The 23,501-nt window shown below is 47.1% G+C and overlaps 1 protein-coding gene across 1 annotated transcript; it reads right to left on the reverse strand.

Moving 5' to 3' along the window:
* Positions 1-9,380: 9,380 nt before the first annotated feature.
* On the reverse strand, positions 9,381-21,548 carry TIMM50 (translocase of inner mitochondrial membrane 50). Its single transcript, XM_069746513.1, has 11 exons — positions 21,377-21,548; positions 19,288-19,432; positions 19,174-19,205; positions 13,400-13,421; positions 12,859-12,917; positions 12,653-12,772; positions 12,147-12,251; positions 11,678-11,776; positions 10,861-11,017; positions 9,807-9,913; positions 9,381-9,625 (listed from the first exon to the last, which is right to left on the reverse strand). Exons 1-11 carry the CDS (start codon positions 21,527-21,529, stop codon positions 9,521-9,523), a joined length of 1,104 nt encoding a protein of 367 aa, XP_069602614.1. The 5' UTR covers positions 21,530-21,548; the 3' UTR covers positions 9,381-9,520.
* Between the last annotated feature and the right edge of the window lie 1,953 nt (positions 21,549-23,501).

Genomic DNA, 23,501 nt, shown 5'->3' on the forward strand with positions numbered 1-23,501 from the left:
AAGAAACCGCAAGAAACCTGTTAGGATCTAGACTTCATCTTCAGGTCATATTTGCCTTGCTGGACCTTTGTAACATTGCCATCCACCACCTTGATTTTTTCAGTGGACTACTGAGGTGTTGCTGGACTCTCTTCATATTGATCATTCCTGCACTGCACCAATGATTTGTCTGAATCCTTTCATTGCTGCTTCGGACTTGCCCGCAGCCTTTCTGTACCTGTCCTGTTGTTGTTTCCAGCGTGCCAAGACCTTGGTACACATGTACATTGCTGCACCAATGCATGGGATCCGTGTGCCGACCTTGACCTGAGGCTTAGTGGATTCACCTCAGCAGTTGAGCCTAACAACCGGCAGCACAGAGACCGGACCTGAACTCCATCCAACACCGTTGGGATGACCTAGTCCTAGAACACAGAGTCTGACCTCACGAATCTCTTCTGGATGAAAGGGCAAAAATTCCAATAGACGCCTCCAAGATCTTGTAGAAATCTTTCCCAGAAGAGCAAGGGCCTGTTATATCCGAGATAGATATAATCTATCTATTATCTATCTATAATCTATCTAGTAGAAAAAAATGAGGAAGCGGCACACCATAGATTTAGTGCAAAAAAAAAGCTGTTTTAATGGCCCATTTATGCGACGTTTCGGCTCTTTGTGAGAGTCGTCTTCTTGAAGATGGCTTACTCTCGAAACGTCGCATAAATGGGCCATTAAAACAGCGCAAAAAAACCTAAATCTATGATGTGCCACTTCCTAATTTTTTTTTCTACTATAGAGACTGGTATGTAACTATGAAGCTTTGCACCCAACTTTGACTATTTTTTTCAGGTGCTGTTCTCTATTTTTCTTTTATCTATCTATATATCATTTATTATCTATCATCTATCTATTACATGTTATCTATTATCTATCTTTCTATTATCTATTACTTGTTATCTATTATCTATCTATTATCCATCTTTCTATCATCTATCTATTACCTATCTTTCTATCTATCATCTATCTATTATCCATCTTTCTATTATCTATTACTTGTTATCTATTATCCATCTTTCTATTATCTATTACTTGTTATCTATTATCTATCTATTATCCATCTTTCTATCATCTATCTATTACCTATCTTTCTATCTTTCATCTATCTATTATCCATCTTTCTATCATCTATCTATTATCTATCTTTCTATCTATCATCTATCTTAGCTATTATCTATCTAATCACGTTCCCATTTGCCAATACAAGAGAATTACACGGCACATCCTGGGAAGTTTGTCACTGCAGGTCTCCATGTTGGTGAGGCGTTAGATGTCACACTGTCCCTTACTGCTGAGTGCACACTTCACACCCGGACACACTGTAGACAGCACATGAATTAGGGGAAATTATCCAGCAACATCCTAACATTTTGGTTTAGTGTAAATGTACTGCTTAATGATGACTACAGGGGGACTGTGACAATGGCTGATAATGAATGATCGCTAAAGATGTTCCTTTCATGTCCAGCAGACATACTGTATATATATATTTTATACACACATACATACATACATACACTGCTCAAAAAATAAAAGGAATGCTAAATTACCACTTCCAAGATGGCACTGAATGAAATATTCCAGTTGCAAATCTATATTCATTATATAGTGGAATGCATTGAGAACAATAAAACATAAAAATGATCAAAGTAAATCAAAATTAATATCCCATGGAGGTCTGGAATTGGAATGATGCTCAAAATCAAAGTGGAAAATCAAATTGCAGGATGATCCAACTTCAGTGGAAAGGCCTTAAAACAAGGAAATGATGCTCAGTAGTGTGTGTGGCCTCTACGTGCCAGTATGACCTCCCTACAATGCCTGGGCATGCTCCTGATGCGGCGGCGGATGTTCCCTTGAGGGTGCTCGATTGGATTCAGTTCTGGGGAACGGGCGGGCCAGTCCATAGCTTCAATGTCTTGGAACAGGAACTGCTGACAAACTTCAGCCACATGAGGTCTGGCATTGTCAAGCATCAGAAGTAAGCCAGGGCCCAGTGCACCAGCATATGGTCTCACTAGGGGTCTCATCTCGGCACCTAATGGCAGTCAGGCTACCTCTGGAGAGCACATGGTGGGCTGTGCGGCCCTCCAAAGAAATGCCACCCCACACCATTACTGACCCACTGCCATACCGTTACTGCGGGAGGATGTTGCAGGCAGCAGATCGCTCTCCACGGCGTCTCCAGACTGTCACGTCTGTCACATGTGCCCAGTGTGAACCTGCTCTAATCCGTGAAGAAAACAGGGTGCCAATGTTGAATCTACCAATCTTGGTGTTCTCTGGCAAACGCCAATCGCCATGTACTGTAAGCACAGCACCCACTTGACGTCAGGCCCTCATACCACTGTCAAGGAGTCTGTTTCTGTCAGTTTGAGCAGACACATGGATGTAACATGCTAGAGGTCAATTTGCAGGGCTCTGGTACTGCTCCTCATTGCACAAAGGACGAGGTAGCGGTCCTGCTGCTGGGTTGTGGCCCTCCTACGGCCCCCTCCATGTCTCCTGGTATCTACTCTATGCTCTGGTCACTCTGCTGACAGACACAACTACTAGTGATGGGCGAGTCGTGTCTCCCCGAGCATGCTCGGATGATCTCCAAGTATATGGATGTGCTCAGAGATTTAGTTTTTGTGGCCTCAGCTGCATGATTTACAGCTTCTGGACAACCTGAATAAATGTGCGAATTCCCTAACAGGCATTCCTCACATGTATTCAGCCTGTCTAGCAGCCGTAAATCATGCAGCTGTGGCGACGAAAACTAATTCTCCGAGCACATCCAAATACTCGGAGATCACCCGAGTGTGCTCGGGGAGACATGAGCAACGAGTATACTCGCTCATCACTAACAACTACCCTTCTTGCCACAGCTCGCATTGATGCGCCATTCTGGATGAGCTGCACTACCTGAGCAACCTCTGTGGGTTGTAGACACCACCTCATTCTACTGAACCTCTAGGGGTGAGAGCAATGACAAAATCCAAAAGTGACTAAAAAAACTGCCAAAAAGGATGAGAACAGAGAAATGGTCTGTGGTCACCCCTGCAGTACCCTTCAGTTTCTTCAGTCTGGAGTCTGAGCCTTGTGCAGAAATCCCGGCACTTCCAGCCTCGGCTGTTATCACTGAGGATATTATTGGTCGTTTGAGCAAGGTTCTGGAGCTGAACGCACTTGGGCAAATCATCGAGATCCTCTGCTGGCAGCTCCTTTGTGATCAACAACCCATGACGTCCCAGATGATCTCAATGGGAGGGAGTCCGGAGACGCTGTAGACCATGATAGCACGTTTTGGCTGCTCACAGTGGCACCACCAACATGAGGCCTGGAGTTGTGAGAAAACGGCTCCTGGGGCACTTTGGAGAAATGGTTGCAACACTGGATGCAGGATTGGTCCATCCTGTACAAGTGAAATTTGGTCGTCACATACCAAGCCGAAATTGTGACACATTATCCCCTTCAAACCATCAAAAGGCACTTGCACAACATTGAGCTACGAGCCAGACGTCCATGGCTATCAATGTGCAATGCAAGACAGCAATGGAGGCTTGAGTAGGTCTGCAGGTCTGTCTTCATGAGAGACGAGTCTCACTTTCGTCTGAATGATACCCGATGATTGGTCTGGAGAACATCTCACCGATTCTACGTACTTTTGGAACTATGGTGAATAATGTATGGCAGCCGGACCCCTTTAGTTTTCATTCCTGGTACACGAACAGCTTCAGTGTTCCATAGGTTTGGCTGTGGAACGAACGAGTGGTGCGGCCATTTCTTCTAAGTGTCCCAGGAGTGGTGGTGAAACATTTCTCTACTGTTGTAACACACAAAAAAAAAAAATCAGATTGCACTGTGCCCAATGTTACCCTATGGGGCAGCTCACATCTGTGATAATTTTCTCTTGCCGATTTGGCAACATACTGTGATTGCATCTGAGAATCGGATTGCACGCCCCAATATAAGCCGATGGGTGAGTGTGAAACATCGCACTGCACTCGGATGTCACCTGAGTGCAGTGCACTTCCCGCGGGTGTCGGCAATGGAGATGGAGAAATTACTTTCTCAATCTCCAAAGCAGCTGTGCACGGTTTCTCGCGTGCAAGAGGATTGAAGCGCAGAGCAGGAGCTGAGGGTCATTACCATTTTTGATCAGATTACACTCGTCCAATTAGGGTATGTGCACACGTAGAATGGTCCACTGCGGATTTTTCTGGAGCGGATTTGATAAATCCGCAGGGTAAAAACGCTGTGTTTTTCCTGCGGATTTACCGCGGTTTTTGTGCGGATTCCACTGCGGTTTTACACCTGTGGTTCTCTATTATGGAGCAGGTGTAAAACCGCTGCAGATTCCGCAAAGAATTGACATGCTGCGGAATGTAAACCGCTACGTTTCCGCGCGCTTTTTTCCGCAGCATGGGCACAGTGTTTTCGGTTTCCCATAGGTTTACATTGTACTGTAAACTCACGGGAAACTGTTGCGGATCTGCAGCAAAATCCGCATCGTGAGCACAGAGCCTTACATCTCAAGTGTGAACGAGCCCTAACAGGCTAATTAAGGTTTCAAACCTTGGTCAAATTTATCTGAGAACACAAATCTCCAAGGGTGCCCAAATTTTTGCATCGGCCCATTTTCCTTTTTGCCATTTTTAAAATGTAAAATATACGCATCTACTATATAATTGTCTAAGGGTCACTTCCGTCTGTCTGTCCTTCTGTCACGGTTATTCATTCGCTGATTGGTCTCGCCAGCTGCCTGTCATGGCTGCCGCGACCAATCAGCGACGGGCACAGTCCGGAAGAAAATGGCCGCTCCTTCCTCCCCGCAGTCAGTGTCCCCGGCGCTCCGCTTCCCGCAGTCAGTGTCCCCGGCGCCCGCATACTCCCCTCCGGTCACCGCTAACACAGGGTTAATGCCGGCGGTAACGGACCGCGTTATGCTGCGGGTAATGCACTCTGTTACCGCCGCTATTAACCCTGTGTGTCCCCAACTTTTTACTATTGACGCTGCCTATGCAGCATCAATAGCAAAAAAAAAGTAATGTTAAAAATAGTAAAAAAACAAAAAACCTGCTATACTCACCCTCCGTTGTCCGCTGAGACGCTCGCGCCTGCCGCCATCTTCCTTTCCCAGTGATGCATTGCGAAATTACCCAGAAGACCTAGCGGTCTCGCAAGACCGCTAAGTCATCTGGGTAATTTCGCAAGGCATCCTGGAAACGGAAGATGGCGGCAGCCGCGCGCATCGACACAGCACCGTTGGATCCCAGGAGGCGGAGAGACGGGACGCTGAGGAGCAGCAACAAGAATGGTGAGTATGTTAAACTACAAGGGGCCCTCAGATCGTTAGATGAGTATGTTTATTTTTTAACCTGTGACATACGTGGCTGGGTAATATACTACATGGCTCTGTGCTGTATACTACGTGGGCTGTGCAATATACTATGTGGCTGACAATATACTACGTCACTGGGCAATATACTACGTGGCTGGGCAATATACTACGTCACTGGGCAATATACTACGTGGCTGGGCAATATACTACGTAGCTGTGCAATATACTACGTGACTGGGCAATATACTACGTCTCTGGGCAATATACTACGTGGCTGGGAAATATACTACATCACTGGGCAATATACTACGTAGCTGTGCAATATACTACGTGACTGGGCAATATACTACGTAGCTGTGCAATATACTACGTGACTGGGCAATATACTACGTGGCTGGGCAATATACTACGTGGCTGGGAAATATACTACGTGGACATGCATATTCTAGAATACCCGATGCGTTAGAATCGGGCCACCATCTAGTATATATATATATTTCTTGACTAATATTCAAATGAAATGTGTCATCTTTAGGCCTTTTAGAGATAATTTCATCTTCAACTTTGATTAACTGTTCAAAATGACAGTAATATGTTGACCAGGGGTGTCCAAACTTTTACATACCAGCTCTCCAAAGTCAGATAATGAAAAAAAAAAAAAAAAAAGATTTTAATCAGCCCTTGTCACGTTTTTGCCCAGAATGAGTCTTTTCTTATCACCGTATGATTTTGGAGAGCTACCCTTAATTTGGAGTTTTTGTATGGAAGTAGTTTTGCTACTAACCTTGAAGGATTTCGCACCCATCTTGGCAAGGAAAAATGCTTTTTTTTTTTTTTTAATTTCAACTCTTCTCTCCCCTCATCTTTTTTCGGTGGTAGAGTTAGGAGACCCTTCCCAATACATCCAGACGGTACCCATCCCACCAACAATAACCTAATGTGTACTATTCCGGTCATTGAAAGTTATTGCCTATTCATTTTGTTGGGTGGTGGTGGCCCCCACTACTGGACCCTCATCGATTCCAAGAATTGGTCTCTAAAATGCCCCCATCTGAATTTTAGCGGGGGCTGCACCTCCGCTCCATTCTCTGTGGGATTGTTTTTACCGGCAATCGTGTAGAGAAGGACTCGGGAACGGTCTGCAAGTGTTCACCTGTCCTCTGGGAGGATAGGAGATGGGTTACACAGATCAGCCAGATAATGGAGTAATGACACCCACCCCCAGTAGAGGTGCAGTGACCCCGAGTTTGGCCGTTCCCCTCCTTTTTATCCCTAAACCCCTGGACCCCACAGCCTCCACAGATAACTATGAGCGTATTATCTGCCTCTGGGGACCCGGCCTCCCTCCATGTCAGGCCTGAAACAGAAGGAGCCGGGTCCAGCTGTCGGCACACTGACCCTCAGCCCCTGCATCAATAGAGGGACAGCTGTTACCACTGACTCCTAAATTTATTCTGACCATAGAGACCTATAAACCTGCCCTGGGCTCCGCGCTCACATTCAGATCCTTATTTTTTTTTTTTTTGTTCTTTTAACTTTTTTTTTTTAACTAATTGAGTAAATTAGAGTGAAGCAGCTGTATGCAGCGGAGGTCACAGGAGAAGCCGGGAAACTACAGACTGGTAAACAAAATTACTGGGAGAAAAATATATGACTTCTTAATGTCAATCTTTTTCTCAGAAATTGCTGATTTTTTTTTTATGCATTTAACATTTTAAGTTTATTTTTAAAATGTCATTTGAATTAGATTCATTTTTAAATCTATCTTCACTTAAAAAATAAATAAATAAATAGGAATCATGAAAGTCGTACAAAATATAAATATTTTGCACCAGGGAAATAAGGAAAAAAAAGAAAAAATAATATATAAATATACACATATATATACACACTAGATTGTGGCCCGATTCTAACGCATCGGGTATTCTAGAATATGCATGTCCCCGTAGTATATGGACAATGATGATTCCAGAATTCACGGCAGACTGTGCCCATCGCTGATTGGTCGAGGCAACCTTTATGACATCGTCGCCATGGCAACCATTATGACATCATCGTCGCTGTGCCCGCTGCTGATTGGTCGAGGCCTGGCGGCCTCGACCAATCAGAGACGCGGGATGTCTATGTCCTTTATGACATCATCGTCGCTGTGCCCGTTGCTGATTGGTCGAGGCCTGGCGGCCTCGACCAATCAGAGAGCAGGGATTTCCAGGACAGACGGAAAAACCCTTAGACAATTATATATATATATAGATAGATATTCAATTCTGGATTTAGCGAAATATAAAAAATTTAATAAATAAATACACACAGATATATTATACACACACACGTGTGTGCATTATACACAAATACACTTAATTATTTTGAACAATTAACATCAAATTAAGGAAATTTTCATTATAGATATAATGAAAATTCCTATTTGAGGTCAATTGTAAAAAGGAAAGAGAAAAAAAAATTATATATAATAAAATATGTTATTTATATATACACATACATACGGGGGCAGGGACATATTGTATAAAAAAAAAAAAAAAGTACTTTTCACGTTTGGCTCCTATAGATTATGAACGGTCTCCAGGGCCAGGTGGGAAATAGTTCTTTAAGTAATGATTAATCCAGACCCGGAGCTGATGGCTCTACATCCTCCCCTCCCCCATCCCGCTCGCTCGCTCGCTCCTTTCACGCCCCATATACATCACTTCGTAGTAGTTATGTTTTAAGTATCCGGCTCAATTCCTGACAGCCTTGGAACCAAACTAGTTCATGGCCCTAATCCCACCATAAATCTGATACACCGTTGCCCCCCTTACATGCTCTTATTGCCCCACAGATGTATTTTTTTTGGATACTTCAATAACCGCAGCAAATATGACAGCCGTGGGGGCAATAACCCATATAGAAGGTCAATGTCAGTCTGCAAACTGCACAGATGGTTTATAACCTGGAGCCATCCACCAATAGGACATTTTCCCCCAGAATTTAACCCCTTAACCCCCAGAGCTTTTTTTCGGTTTTGTTTTTCGCTCCCCTCCTTCCCAGAGCCATAACTTTTTTTTATTTTTCCGTCAATATGGTCATGTGAGGACTTATTTTTTGCAGGACGAGTTGTACTTTTGAACGACACCATTGGTTTTACTATGTTGTGTACTGGAAAATAGGAGAAAAAAATATATATATCAGTTATTCCGAGTGCCTTTTTATTTTATTGTTCGGTTCACAAAACCCCGTTCTTAGGCTAGGTTCACATTGCGTTAGGGCAATCCGTTAAGCGCATAGGGCTAGCGGATTGCGCTAATGCAATGTTTGTTTAGGGTCCGCGTTCGGCGTCCGTCACAAAAGAACGGCACATCGCTAGCGCGTGCCGAAAATGGCATGCGCTAGCGATGCGCTACAGCAAAAAAAAAAAAAAAAAAAAAAAAATCACATTGCTGTCAATGGGTGCGCTAACGAACCCGTTGCACGGCGTTAATTGCGACATTTTCGCCGTGCAACGCAGTCCGTTTTTTTTTGTGAAAGGTGCCACTTCTTGATGGCGTGTACACTAGTGTTCTATTTATATTATATGGAAATTCAGGGATTTATGAGAAAGTATCCAAAAAAAACGTGCCTAAAGCGACAAATAAAAGCTTGTTCACACAGCGCCTTTTTCTTTTCTGCAGCAGAAACTGTACCAGCAGAGGTTGCAATCCCTGAAGTCTCGTGCGCACGCTGCTTATTTCTTGCAGATCTGATGCCGTTTCAGATCCTGTCAATTGTTTTTCAACCAAATAAAAGGGATAAGAATAAAATAAAAAAAAAAAAGTAAAAAAAAAAGGAAATATTTTACACAGTATTTTTCCAACCAACAGATGCAATTTTGGTGCAGAAATTTCGGCTGCAAATACACAACGTGTGCCCGTGCGGTTCTGCGGCTGCCTGATAATCCAGAACATTCGGCATGCAGGCCTCTGTCGCAAATAAAAGGACGGACACAGAAAATTCCGATATGACCGGAGTAAAGAACGTGACCAAGTAAAGTCTACAAAAAGGTTTATTCATACACATGTCCGATGGAGAGACGATCATGTCCCCTCTATATGTACACAGGGATGGCGGGGCGGCTCGCACTCGTCCGTCTTCGGCTTGTGTTGACTATAGGGGGCGCCGCTGAGGTCACTGCTGTTTAGAGCGAGGCCAAAACCGGCCGGTGATAGAACCTAATGACATGGACTGCCTCTTACTGAGCTGGGAAAGTTCTGCTAATCGCTGCTGCTCCTCCTGCGGGGAAAGAAGAGAAAATATACATGTAATATATGCAAAAAGGGAACCCCAGCCATGGACATTTGGTTGTTTGGAATATTGCCTAGCGCCTGCTGCCCGTCCCCCATATTCTGTAAGGTATCAGGGTTGTCGTGCACAATGCACATTCCTCTCTTTGTGCCACCGGATGGCGCTCTACCTGCTCCAGCTGCGTCTGTCGGCGTTTAAACGCTTCTAAGGGATCTTCCTCCAGGGAGTAGTTCTCCAGGACGGTGCGGACATCACTTACACCGCTGGTCGCAATGGCTGCAGAGGGGGAGAATATAGAAAGGATCGGATTTGTAGTGAAATCGATCGCCTGCATTCAGGACGGCTGTATGACTGACACACTGCACCAGAACGCCAGCAACCGGGTCCGCGGCTTTCTAATGGCTATGGACAGGGCATTTCCCAAAGATGAAAACTTCATCGGTACCCATTAGTGATTTCAGACTTGGGGGAAAAAAAATTAAACAAAAACTATTTGCAATTTGCTCAATGCATAGCGGTGCGGCACCAGAGGAAAAGGAAACAAGCGCCAGCATACAGGCTGTAAAGTGCAAGTGTATGATGCTTTATTTTTTACATTTTTTTAAAAGGGGTCAGCGATTGCTCGTTCTCCTAATTTCAGTAGCCATTTGTGATGAGTGAACGTGTTCGGGTAAAGTGTTATCTAAGCATGCTCGGGTGCTAACAGTGTCTTTGGCGTGCTGGAAAAATATGTTCGAGTTCCCGCAGCTGTTAGGTAATCCCTGCATGTGTTGTGGCTGTCGAAGAGCGGCGAGGACTAGAACATGGTATTGGAGCATGTCAAAGACACTGGGTCAGCACCCGAGCATGCTCAGATAACACCTTATCCCAGCACATTCGCTCATCACTAGTAACTATAAAGAAGGAATCCCTTAAACAGCCTGTGGCGGTCCAGCATTAACACATCCCTGTGTGGCGGGTCACGTACAGACCGGCCGTGGGTCTCCTGACAGCCTCATTTATGCCCATGAGGATGTGGAGTACTGGGCATGACGGACGTGTCTCTGTGAAGCCCCTGTTATCTAGTGAACGCACCAGGGTGGCTCGGTGGGTAACACTGTAGTCCTGGATCTCACCTGGCGTGCCATCTGCATGGAGACCACTTCTCCTCCTGACCCACAGCTCCTAATAATCTGGGAGCTCCATATATCTACACAGGTAGGACGAGTCAGGAGCGCACTTACTCTTCAGGAAGGCGGCGAGGTCGTAGAGCGCCCGGTCTTCAGAGTTTCCGTCCCAAGACTTTATGGCCAGGCCGTTGTACGGCTGCAGCTTGAACGCTTCTCTGTTACAATCTACAATGACGACACGTGACGGGTCCCTGTTCAGACACGAGATGTCCTGTGAACGGTAAACATGATGGGTGAGCGCGCACAGCTTGGCGTACGTTCCTGAAAGGAGGTCGAAGATCACAGCTGTCCAGGACTAGGATGTCGGCAGACCATTGATATCAGATTGAGGGGGTCCGGCACCCCCACTAGTTTCCAGACGTGCCTAGCTCTGTACACTGGTAATGGCCGCTCACAGGTACGGAAGCTTCGCTCTCATTGGGGTAAATAGGAGCCAGTACCCAAAAACAGCCACTACACAGTGTGTGGAGCCGTGGTGTTGGGGCTCAGTACGCCGTGTACTCGGCGACCACAAACCTTACTGCGGATCAGGGGGTGCCGGGCATCGGACCACCACTGATCTGACTGGGATGACCTATTCAATGGACAGCATATCCATATGGTTATTCTAAAGAACCCCTTTAAGATGAACCATCATTGTAAAAAGACCCCTTCAGAGCAGAACGTGGCATTCATCATACTATGTGAACGGAGGATGAGATAAAGGATTGAGTGCGAACGAATTCAACATTTTATGAAGATTTTACTTCTGGCTTTTCCAAGTATGTTGTACAAGAGTGGAGTTCCCCTTTAAGTCCAGGCTGACGGCATGTCGCCCTAGCTGAAGGATACAAGCTGATTGACAAAGCTACATACAATCGATTCCTTTTACCTTCACGTGGTGCCCGTCTGAGTACCGGGTGGCATCTCGGAAAAGCCGATAGGATACGAATCCGTGAGGGTCTAAGCTGTCGATGAGGGGGAATGCGGTCTGCAGAACAAAGCACATTTTAGCCGCAGGTTACAGAAAGATATATGTGTAACATTAACGATAGCTGCACATGCTTGACAAGTCAGAAGATGACATTATTGGTGGGTACAAGACCCCAACTGATCAGGGCCCACATTGCTTGGCACCGAGATATAGGAGACGCCTCCTGCATGTGTCCTATAAGGGTAGATGCTGTAAAATGCAAACTAGAACCACCCTAATAGGGCGTAGGAAAATCAGAGGATTAATTCGGAACCTCCTCTCCGTGACCCAGAGCGAGGAGGCCGCAGGACACATGATGGTTGGATGTAATACTACATTTTCCTGGTAGCAGAAAAAAAAAACCCCAAGAAAGACGGCTTGCACCTACCATGCCAGTTTCGGCTGTAAATATAACAATTTCATAGAGAGGCGCCAGCTGCTGGAACAGGTTGTCGATGCCAGCTCGCTTCTTGAACCTCCATCCTGTTTCTAACTGAGAGCAGAGAACAAGATCAGAACGGGGAACGGACGACACTTAACGAGAAAAAATTATACCCTCTTCCAAACCTGGACATGAACGGAGGAGGTCAGGTGCGGGTGTACGTACACAACCAAGCCTATTCCACAACAACAACAACAAAAAAAACGGACTAAAAAGTTTAAAATGAGGGATAAACAAAACAAACACACACACAACCTTTCATAAGGCTATGTTGATGAAATGTGTGAACACTGACTAAGTCACAAAGGAGTTAAAGCGCCATCCTCGCCGATGGCCGTGTCTGGTATTGGGTCATTCAAGACCAGGCTCGGCTCCGTAAATTAAAAGCAGGCGCTGATTTCTAATGGCGCACAACCCCATCAAGAGCGCGAGGACTGACGGAGCAGACTCACCGACCACTCTGGGTGCAGCAGGACGTTCTTCAGCTCCAGGACCAGCGTGTAGGGCGGCTGGTAATACGGCTCTTTCAAGGGATCCGGGAGCAATTTGGGACTTGTGGGCTCTATGATCATCTGTAAAACGGAGAGAGAAGCGATATAATTGGGTGAACAGAGACCCCCAGGTGAGGGCGGAAGCGGCACAGCGGGAGCTCGCTCACCTGCCGATAGTCCTTGAAGTATTTGTATGTCCTTTTAATTTGCTGTAAAAATGGAGGATCTGCAGGAAGAAACGGGACGGGAGAAAAGGACTAGAAAAACAAGCCTGCTTACATCCAGCCCTATAATAGTCATTGCACTAACTGCTGGGAAAGCTATGCATACAAGATCATTGTGGGCAATACGGGGCTTCACCACGCGGAGCACCCCTATAATGAACCTATATCAGACATGGCGCTGTGCCTTTAGTAGCAGCCGTGACTGGATTACCGCTCGGCCCCAAACACATGAACGGTTCTGATTAGCGGGTCCATTACAGTCTACAGATCGTAACTAGTGATCTCGACATCTGCGGTGCCAATATAGGGCTGGTCACTGTTCCCCTACAGATTGTGCCGACCCCAGATCTGGTCAATGGGTAGAAATGGATCCATAGACGGCCAATCACTCATAATACCAAAAGCGGTTCCTGCCGACCCCCCCATACAATCAGCACCTGTGTATGGACCAGGGTACAGATAACGGAAATATCCGTGTACTCACCGCTGTCAAACTCATCGGGGATCTAAAAAAGAAAAGATGAACATTAGAGAGCGATCACAACACGTCACCATATGACCGATATCAGGACCCCTACAAGGCTGCACTATAAGGATTCATACGGGCCTATACAATATTAGTGGGGGTCTCGCTCGATGCAAGAGTCACCGCCACACAGTGAAGCTTTGTAGATCCATACTTGCATGCAGGGGGTCGGTATTTGCAGGGAAGAGCCCATATGGCCACCACATAGGACCCTCACACTTGGCACAATTCTGCAGAAGATGTGAGAGCAGGAACAATGGAGAAGTGTGCTGCTAAACACACACTAAACATCAAAGACCCAGGGGCACCGAGGAGGAGTGTGCCCGAGCCCCGGCCAGAAGTGTGGCAGTCACAGCAAGGTGAGACCCTGCGCATATCAAAGGCCCGGAGAGGAAGCCAGGGCGTCAACAGGAAGCCGCAGATGAAAGGGACCGTAATGGCCACAGACAGAGGTACCTGCAATATGTTAGGAGACCAAACCGCCTGGGGGGACAGTACAGACCCCTCGTTGTCTCCATGTCATGTACTATCCTAATACTACGAGCGGCATCACGGCTTCTGCGGGAGTTGTCACCCACGTTCGGTCACGATATGAAGCAATTTAGCAGGAAATTTGTGTACGATGACCTTTATGAGTGAAAAGGAGACGGCGAGAGCAACAGGGTCTCATCCACCGGCAGCAGCGCGGGCCACCTCCCTCGTCCTCTTATCCATTACCCTCTAGGTTATGTCACCCCAGATCTACGCAGACTCTGAAGACACGTCCTGTAGGGAAATCATGGCCGCCCGTCCCGTCCTCCCCTCCACGGCAGTCAAAATAACAGGTTTTATAGTAGAGACGCTTCTTTGTTTTCTTTTGGCAGCGATTTGATTGGACAGTGCCCGGTTTGGAGAGTTTTTCCCTTATGTATTTTTAATTTTCCTTTTTTATAACCATCAAGATTTTTACCAAAAAAGTAGAAGAAAAATGCTCAAAACTCTGAACAATATGAGATGATTAGAGGGGTCGTCCAGGCAGGAACGCTATTCTCCGGTATTGCTGGTGCGAGCGAGCAGCCCCATGAATACATGTATGTGATTTGGTCATGTGGTCACTTCTATCAAGAGAAGTCGGGTGAGACCGGTCAGCACGTGACCGCAAGTCTGCAAATCACATACATGGAGTCATTTTACCGCTCACTCCAGCAATATCAGGTGTTTGGATTTTTTTTTAGATGAATTCAGGACCGAAAAAGCGCCCCATAAAATGATCATCCTGCGCAGGGATGTCAGCGCGATATTGCGCACGTCCTGACGCCGCGTGCATGTAGACAAAGAGGAGTTTTTAGCGATTTTTCAGGCGTTGTTTGGAGTGGTCCCGCATCACACGGCAGAATCCGAATCCTCGGCGTGCGCACATCCACATATCCCAGAACAGTGCAGCCCCCTGAGCGTGGGAACGGTGCTCCGAGCTTCCTCTTCACATTCCCCTCCTAATAACAGTATAAAATGGCTGTATACCTTCTGTCCGACATCCTCCCCGGCATCAAAGAGGAGCAGGAGGAGGAAGCGGAGGCACAAGGTCCAGCATCAGAGGAGGACACACTTGTCACCTGACTGAGAAGTGGGCTCCATTATAGATCGTGTGTGATATTCCCACAGACGGGACGGCCTGGGAACAGATCCCACACAGGAGGAGAAAAAAAACAGGTCTATGTCACTTTTATAAAGGGTTCCTACACCTAAAGCCTGTAATCTACTGCTCTCTGTTATCAACCGCATATAAACCCGCAAGGACGAGTCGATTGAGATTGTGGAAAGCACACGCCAACAAAGTTCTCGTTTCGTCGATGCTTTACAGACACCACAGAATTTGGGGTTGTGCCGCCGCTTCATTTGTTCTCCATGAGACCCCTGATGCCTGACATTGGCTGTAGGAATTAATGAAGTAGGGGCACACAAGTAGCCCCCCTGCTTCTTTCCGATAGAGCATTTCAGACCCTTATTCTCAAAAACGGACCCCCCCAACATAACACTTTGGTATTTCAGGGATGTGTTACACCAAGCCTTGTGCCAGTTTTGGTTGGCACCATGGAAGTTACAGATAAGAGTCAACTGTTGGGACATCATAAGCTAGAAGCTCCCCCCATACGCCATATTATTAGGTGGCAGCAGGACCACTTAGGCGGCCCTCCAGGACACGCAGCCCCCCCCCAGGACACGCAGCCCACCCCCAGGACACGCAGCCGCCCCCCAGGACACGCAGCCGCCCCCCCAGGACACGCAGCCCAGCGCCTTATGTCCGGCTCCTTCACTTTTATGACATATCAATTAGTCGCGTTCTTACACTGATCTATGGGAGAGCAGCAGCTGGGACCCCCGGCCAATATGTCGTTGGTTTATGGACGGCACAAGCTGCCCAATAAAACCTGCCTCCATGGTAGAAGTCGCCGTACACAGATTACTATTCTTACACTCCACTTTCTCTGGGGTTTTTCCACCACTTATTTGCGGTCATGTGGACTCCATCGATATAGGGGGTTTAACCCCTTACCGACATCCACCATATATGTACGGCACAAGTCGGTAGTGGGCTCGCAGGGCGATCGTTCTATGCGCCTGTGACCTGATTGCGGGTCACTGATGGACTGCCCTAACAGCCAGGGTCTGTTGAAGACCCCCCCGTGCTTGTCATTATGGATTACGGAGCTCCCTTGAAACGCAGCCTGTGCCCGAGCGATACAGCGGCATTGTTATATAGGGCACAAGCGATCAGATGATCACTAATAAAGTGAAAAATAAGTTTAAAAATATGAAAAAAAAGTTAATATTGCTCCATTTTCCCCATTAAAAATAAAGATGCTAAAAAACTAATTGGCAAATTCAAAAAGTACGATCAAAATATAAAAATTAATCAACACCGTAAAGACAAAAAAATGTATATATTTTTGGGGGTCTCTGCAATACCACGAATAATGCTTGTCACATCATGCTGGAAATTTCTGCATAAGTTTTGTTTTTCACATTGACCCTCGCAGAGAATGGCGGAAGGTTCTGACTTCTGTTCTTACAGGTCTGACACCCTGGAGGTAACAACCTCAGATGTGCCCATAGTGTGTACTGCCCCCTAGTGCCACGTAGTCAGTAATGACAATTCTTCATACAGGTCTCTGCCAAAAGTGACACGATTCTAAAAACTGCACAAAACCACATTCAATAAGTGTATTAACCCTTCAGGTGCTTCACGAGAACTAAAGCAATGTGGAAGGAAAAACATTAACATTTAACTTTTTTTTCACAAAAAATGTACTACTTCACAACCAAACTTTTTCAAATGGACCACAAATTTGTTGTTGTGCAATTTATCCTGAGTACGCCGATACCCAGTATGTGGGGGCAAATCACTGTTTGGGCGCATGGCAAAGCTCAGAAGGGATGAAGCAACGCTTGACTTTTTGAACACAAAATTGGCTGGAATCGGGCGCTATGTCGCATTTGAAAACCTCCTGATGTACCTAAACAGTGGAAACCCTGCAACACAGCCCTAACCCCAACCACAGCTCTAGCCCCTAACCCTAGCTTCAATCCGAACTGCAAAGAATGGGAAAAAAAATACAATTTTTTTTTAATTTTATTATTTTTAGCTAACTAAGGGGGTGATAAAAGGGGGGTTTGATTTACTATTTTTTTTATTTTGATTACTGTGATTGGGTCTATCACTGTGATCAAAATGAACGAATAGGAAGAATCTATTGTTCCCAGGTATTGGCCAGCAGATCTCAGCAGGCACACTGCGCATGTGCCCACCGTTTTCTTCCAAGAAGATGATGCAGAGGGCCGGGGGACAGAGCAGGAGGGTCCAGGGATGGAGGAGGTACCGAAAGAGGCTCGGGGACCCCATTTCTCTCTCCTCTGATATGAATGGAAAATCTGACTTTTTTTTGGAAATGGCGTTATTCGGTGAATAACAGCGATCATGTGACTGGGGAAGAGACCCCAGAGATTTTCCAACAATGGTGGGCGCTATACACTTATTTCTTAGTGTCATCAAAAAGCGTCGCTGAGGAATAAGCACCCTTAACTGCCGGCGGTCGTTAGGGACAAATCTAATTTTCGTTTTTTTTTTCTTTTCCTCCCCTTCTAAGAGCCGTAACCTCTATGTATTTATTTTTTTTAATATTCGGAGCAGACGAGTGTCGCCCGATTTTTACGCACATGTCTCCTAGAGAAGCCAACATTTCATCAGCCAAATACAATAAATTCATGGCGTGACCCATCAGAATAGAATAGATATGTACATAGAATAGATAACTAGAAAGAGGTCAGTGACATATATAATTAGTATAGTCCGTGTGTATTTTAATGTAAAATGTATTTAGCTAATAATTCAATAACTTAAAGAAAAAAAAAAAAAAAAAAATCAAGGACATGGGGGGGGGGGCACCCCTATAATTAATAACCAGCAAAGGCTAGGCAGACAGCTGTCGGCTGATATTAAGGAAGGGGCTATGAACTTTCTCATGCTAGCAGTGATGTCAGTGAGGTGAACGGAGTACTTCGCCTATAATTCATATCACCCCGAGCCACTAATGCTGCGCAGCTCAGTGTCTTTGCTGGATGCCAGGCTGAAAGCTCGCATCATGCCAACGTTCAGCAGGACATCTAGATGTTGCAGAGCTAGACTTGTCGCGGGACACAATAGATTATCTTCTCGTTGGACCCGTGAGGAAAATTGTGTTTTATTTTTTTTTTTTTTTGTCTTTTTACAGGTGACATGGGCTTCAGTTTATTAGATGTAAAGGGGGGTATAACTTTTTTTTTTTATTATTTCAAATAAAAGGTGTCAGTTAGTGATGAGCGAGTATATTCGTGGCTCGAGATTTCCCGAGCACGCTCAGGGGGGTCTCCCGAGTATTTGTAAGTGTTCGGAGATTTAGTTTTTGTTGACGCCGCTGCATGATTTACAGCTGCTAGCCAGCATAAGTACATGTGGGGGTTGTCTGGTTGCTAGGGAATCCCCACATGTAATCAAACTGGCTAATATCTGTAAATCATTCAGCTGCGGCGATGAAAACGAAATCTCCGAGCACTAAAAAATACTCGGGAGGACACCCGAGCGTGCTCGGGAAATCTCGAGTACCGAGTATATTCGCTCATCACTAGTGTCAGTGTTTTTATTTCAATTAAAGGACTATATTGTGGGCGCTTGTTATTTACAATATGACTATGGGGTTAGTAATGGGGGCATCTTATAGATGCCTCTCCAATACTAACACCTAGGTTTTATGTCAGCTGCCAACACAAAGCTGACATCAACCCCAATATTATTACCCCACTTGCCACCGCACCAGGGCAAGTGGGAAGAATGAGGCTATATGCCAGAATTGGCGCATCTTATGGGGTGGCAGAGAGCAGATGTTTTTAGTCTGGGAGGGGGAAAATAGCCTATTAATATCAGACAACAGCTGTCTGCCTAGCCTTCGCTGGTTATTAATTATAGGGGGGTGTTTCAAACAGTCAGACTGCCACTGATCTAAGAGTCATCAGCTGTGCTGTGGAGAGGTGATAACTTTTGTCTCACAGTTGGATGAAGTTATACTGGTCTTGTCAACAGCTGCTGGGTGGAAACCATCACAAGGAGGTGGGCACAGGAAAAATCTACATTATGTTCCAACTTTATATTCTCAGAGGGAACTATCCCTTTAAATCCACAGTGCAGGTGTGTTTATGTATATTATATATAAACTTCTTACCTTATTTCCCTCCGGGTCTACCGCGCTGCTACCTGCGTCCAGAACACAGATCATGTCAGAAGGACAAGAAAGGCAAAGTAACCCCCCAACCAGTGCACAACACAGGGTCCTCACCAAATGTATACACCATAAAGCCGCTCCCCAACACGCCCATGACGCCGGCCGCCCGGAGGACAAATTTTTTAGCCCTGGCTTTGTTTTCCTTCTGTTTCTTCTGCTGTTCCTCCGTTTCAGGATTACTCTGGGGGTCTTCAGTGGCCTGTGGGTGGGAAAAATAAAGAAGTAATTAGTCCACAAGAGAAACGTTATGAGAGGGTGAACGTATTGGGGGAGCATGGGACACAAAAGGCGGCATCAGTATGTGGATATGAGGGGGAGAAGCAGAAAGTGACGGCCACCACAGCATCTGGGAGGAGGTGCAGATACTCAAACACAGACAGTGATGGCCGAAGGGCTGGAAAGAAAATGTAATAAGCAGCTGATTTGTGTCGGCTATAGGTTGAAGCGCGCAGAATATATCTTCCCAATAGACACAGGTCAGGTGCATGTCTCCTGTTGTGCACGCAGGACCCCAACCGGCACCCCGAGCTCCACACAGTGCACGCGCTCACCCGGCGCCCGAGCTCCTCACGATGCTCGCGCCCACCCGGCGACCCCGAGCGCCTCACGATGTGCGCGCCCACCCGGCGCCCCAAGCTCCTCATGATGCGCGCGCCCACCCAGTGACCCCGAGCTCATCAAGATGTGCATGCCCACCCGGCGCCCCAAGCTCTTCACGATGTGCGCTCCCACCGGCGACCCCGAGCTCCTCACGATGCGAGCGCCCACCCGGCACCCCGAGCTCCTCACGCCCACCGGCGCCCCAAGCTCCTCATGATGCGCGCTCCCACCCGGCAACCCCGAGCTCCTCACGATGCGCGCGCCCACCCGGCGCCCCAAGCTCCTCATGATGCGCGTGCCCACCCGGCGACCCCGAGCTCATCAAGATGTGCAAGCCCACCCGGCGCCCCAAGCTCTTCACGATGTGCGCTCCCACCGGCGACCCCGAGCTCCTCACGATGCAAGCGCCCACCCGGCACCCCGAGCTCCTCATGATGCGCGCGCCCACCCGGCGACCCCGAGCTTCTCACGGTGTGCATGCCCACCCGGCGCCCCAAGCTCCTCACAATGCACGTGCCCACCCGGCGCCCCAAGCTCCTCACGATGCGCGTGTCCACCAGGCGCCCCAAGCTCCTCACGATGCGCGTGCCCACCAGGCGCCCCAAGCTCCTCACAATGTGCATGCTCACCCGGCGCCCCAAGCTCCTCACGATGCGCGTGCCCACCAGGCGCTCCAAGCTCCTCACAATGCGTGTGCCCACCCGGCGCCCCAAGCTCCTCACGGTGCACGCGCCCACCCGGCCCCCCCCCCCCCCCCAAGCTCCACACGAGAAGCTCTGAGAAATGACTCGGACCACCACAGACCTTCTGGCTCGGTGCAATGTTTCATGTTCACAACGGATAATCAAGTGAAGAGCCACAGAGGCCGGGGAGGTAGGATTGTGACAGGGAATGTAGATTGTGAGCCCCATCGGGGACAGCGATGATAATGTGTGCTGCGAATAGGTTAGTGCTATATAAAAATCAAGATTGTTATTTTCCGAGACCGCCTGCAGCGGCTTGTTTTCTGTGATCACTATTTATGTTTTTTTTTTTTCTATGGAATTGAGGTGACAAACACTCGTGAATTCTGGAGTTTGGCTTTTCTCTTTGCGGCGCTTACTGATCGGGTTAATTAATTTGATATTTAACAGCTCAGACTTTTACGGGCGCGGCGATACTGAACAAAAAGATTTGTTTGTTTTTTACTATTTATAAACCAGCAAAACAGGGGACAACTTTAAATATTTTTTCCTCTGTTTTTTTTAAACCTGAGATCAGTAAGACCGCGGCCGCAGTGATGGGGGCTTCATCAGACCCCCTGGCTGCTGTGACATTGGCTCCTCGTGGTCGCGTCCTGGGGGTCCATGGGGGCGACACACCCCGCTCCATTGTCAGGAATGGTGCACAATATCCCAGGGAGAAAAGCAGCTGCCAGAAGGGGGAGTGCCGCTTATCCAGAGCGGGGGGCACATGACTATGGGGGGCCCAGCAGATAGAAGGGGCGTGTGCACACAGGGGAGGTCAGACAGGTGACAGGTCAGTGACAGGTGACAGCCCTCACCTCCTTCTGCTGGCTCCGCAGCTTGTCCTGCAGCACAGCCCCGGTCAGACTCTCCCCCGGGCCGGTACTCAGCTGCCGGCATCTCAGCACGGCCCGGCTTGACAAGAGTAACCGCACCGACCTCCCGCACGCAGGCACCAGCGAGGCCGCCATCTTTCCTGGCACTGCGCACTGCCAGCCAATCCAAAGGAAGCCGGGGACATCCGGAACCAATCAGGACTTCGGAGAGCCAACGGCCAATAAAACGCCGAAAGAGAGCAGCCAATAGGAAAAGGGGGTGTTTGTTAATTATTTGTCAGGGTTCGGCGACCATGTTGTGTGTGGCAGAGGGCTGATACTACACGTGGGGGGAGGTGGCGCAGGTTACAGTATGATGGACGCTAATGTATGAGGGGGCACGGGCCAAACTGAGGAAAACTGCCAAAATAATATCGCTCCCAAGCCCTTCATAGATACAGCCACACTGTGTACAGAAATATCAGTGTATAGTGCTCTAATAAAACCGTGTATATTGCCAAATAGTGCTGCCATACAGTGTCACATTATATATGTACAGGCGCTTCTCACTAAATTAGAATATCATCAAAAAGTTTATTTCGTTCAGTTCTTCAATACAAAAAGTGAAACTCGTATAGAGTCATTACACACAGTGATCTATTTCACATGTTTATTTCTGCTAATGATTATGGCTTACAGCTAATGAAAACCCAAAAGTCATTATCTCAGTAAATTAGAATACTTTATAACATCAGCTTGAAAAATTATTTTAAAATCCGAAATGTTGTCCTACTGAAATGTATGTTCAGTAAATGCAGTCAGTACTTGGTCGGGGCTCCTTTTGCATCAATTACTGCATCAATGCGGCGTGGCCTGGAGGCGATCAGCCTGTGGCGCTGCTGAGGGGTTATGGAAGCCCAGGTTGCTTTGATAGCAGCCTTCAGCTCGTCTACATTGTTGGGTCTGGTGTCTCTCATCTTCCTCTTGACGATACTCCATAGATTCTCTATGGGGTTAAGGTGAGGTGAGTTTTCTGCTCATCAAGCACAGTGATACTGTTGTTTCTTAACCAGGTATTGGTACTTTTGGCAGTGTGGACAGGGGCCAAGTCCTGCTGGAGAATGACATTTCCATCTCCAAGAAGCTTGTGGGCAGAGGGAAGCATGAAGTGCTCTACAATGTCCTGTAGACAGCTGCGCTGACTTTGGTCTTGATAAAACACAGTGTACCTACACCAGCAGATGACATGGCTCCCAAACCATCACTGATTGTGGAAACTTCACGCTAGGCCTCAAGCAGCTTGCATTGTGTGCCTCTCCACTCTTCCTCCAGACTCTGGGACCTTGATTTCCAAATTAAATGCAAAATTTTCTTTCATCTGAAAACAACACCTTGGACCACTGACAACAGTCCGGTTCTTTTTCTCCTTGGCCCAGGTAATACACTTCTGGCGTTGTCTATTGGTCATGAGTGGCTGACACAAGGAATGTGACACTTGTAGTCCATGTCCTGGACACGTCTGTGTGTGGTGGATCTTGAAGCAATGACCCCAGCAGCAGTCCACTCCTTGTGAATCTCACCCATGTTTTTGAATGGCCTTTTCTTAACAATCCTTCCAAGGCTGCAGTTATCCCGGCTGCTTGTGCACCTTTTTCTTCCACACTTTTTCCTTCAACTCAATTGTCCATTAACCCCTTAGCGACCGCCGATACGCCTTTTAACAGCGGCCGCTAAGGGTACTTAAACCACAGCGTCGTTAATTAACGGCGCTGTGGAAAAAGTAAATAGCGCCCCCCAGAGTCGGATTTTCTCTGGGGTCTCGGCTGCCGGGGGTAGCCGAGACCCCAGAGAACATGATTCGGGAGTTTTTTTACCGACCCCGTGTAGTGAGCTGGCCGGCTGTGACTGTTCTATTATCATTGACATAGAATCTGTGACAGACACTGCCCCCGTGTGGCCAGAAGTTATACCTCTGCCGAATGTGATTACAGAGAAACAAACTGTATTGGCAAAACTTCCCCCTGTGATGTCATGTGAACAGGAAGGGGAGGAAAAGAGGGAGCCCGGGAAACTGGTGTGTGCAGAGAGAGGTCTGTGTGTGCTGGCGTCCTCCTGTAGAGGCGATATA

Source organism: Ranitomeya imitator, chromosome 2 (genome assembly GCF_032444005.1).
Source record: "Ranitomeya imitator isolate aRanImi1 chromosome 2, aRanImi1.pri, whole genome shotgun sequence".
NCBI lineage: Eukaryota > Metazoa > Chordata > Amphibia > Anura > Dendrobatidae > Ranitomeya > Ranitomeya imitator.

What these genes read in the sequence shown, in the direction of transcription:
- TIMM50 (XM_069746513.1), bottom strand. Translation starts at nt 21,529, where the DNA reads ATGGCGGCCTCGCTGGTGCCTGCGTGCGGGAGGTCGGTGCGGTTACTC. An exon ending in TAGACCCGGAGGGAAATAAG is followed by an intron (nt 13,422 to 19,173) that starts GTAAGAAGTTTA and finishes TTTCTTTTTTAG; the next exon opens with ATCCCCGATGAGTTTGACAG. An exon ending in CCTCGCCGCCTTCCTGAAGA is followed by an intron (nt 9,914 to 10,860) that starts GTAAGTGCGCTC and finishes CCCCCTCTGCAG; the next exon opens with CCATTGCGACCAGCGGTGTA.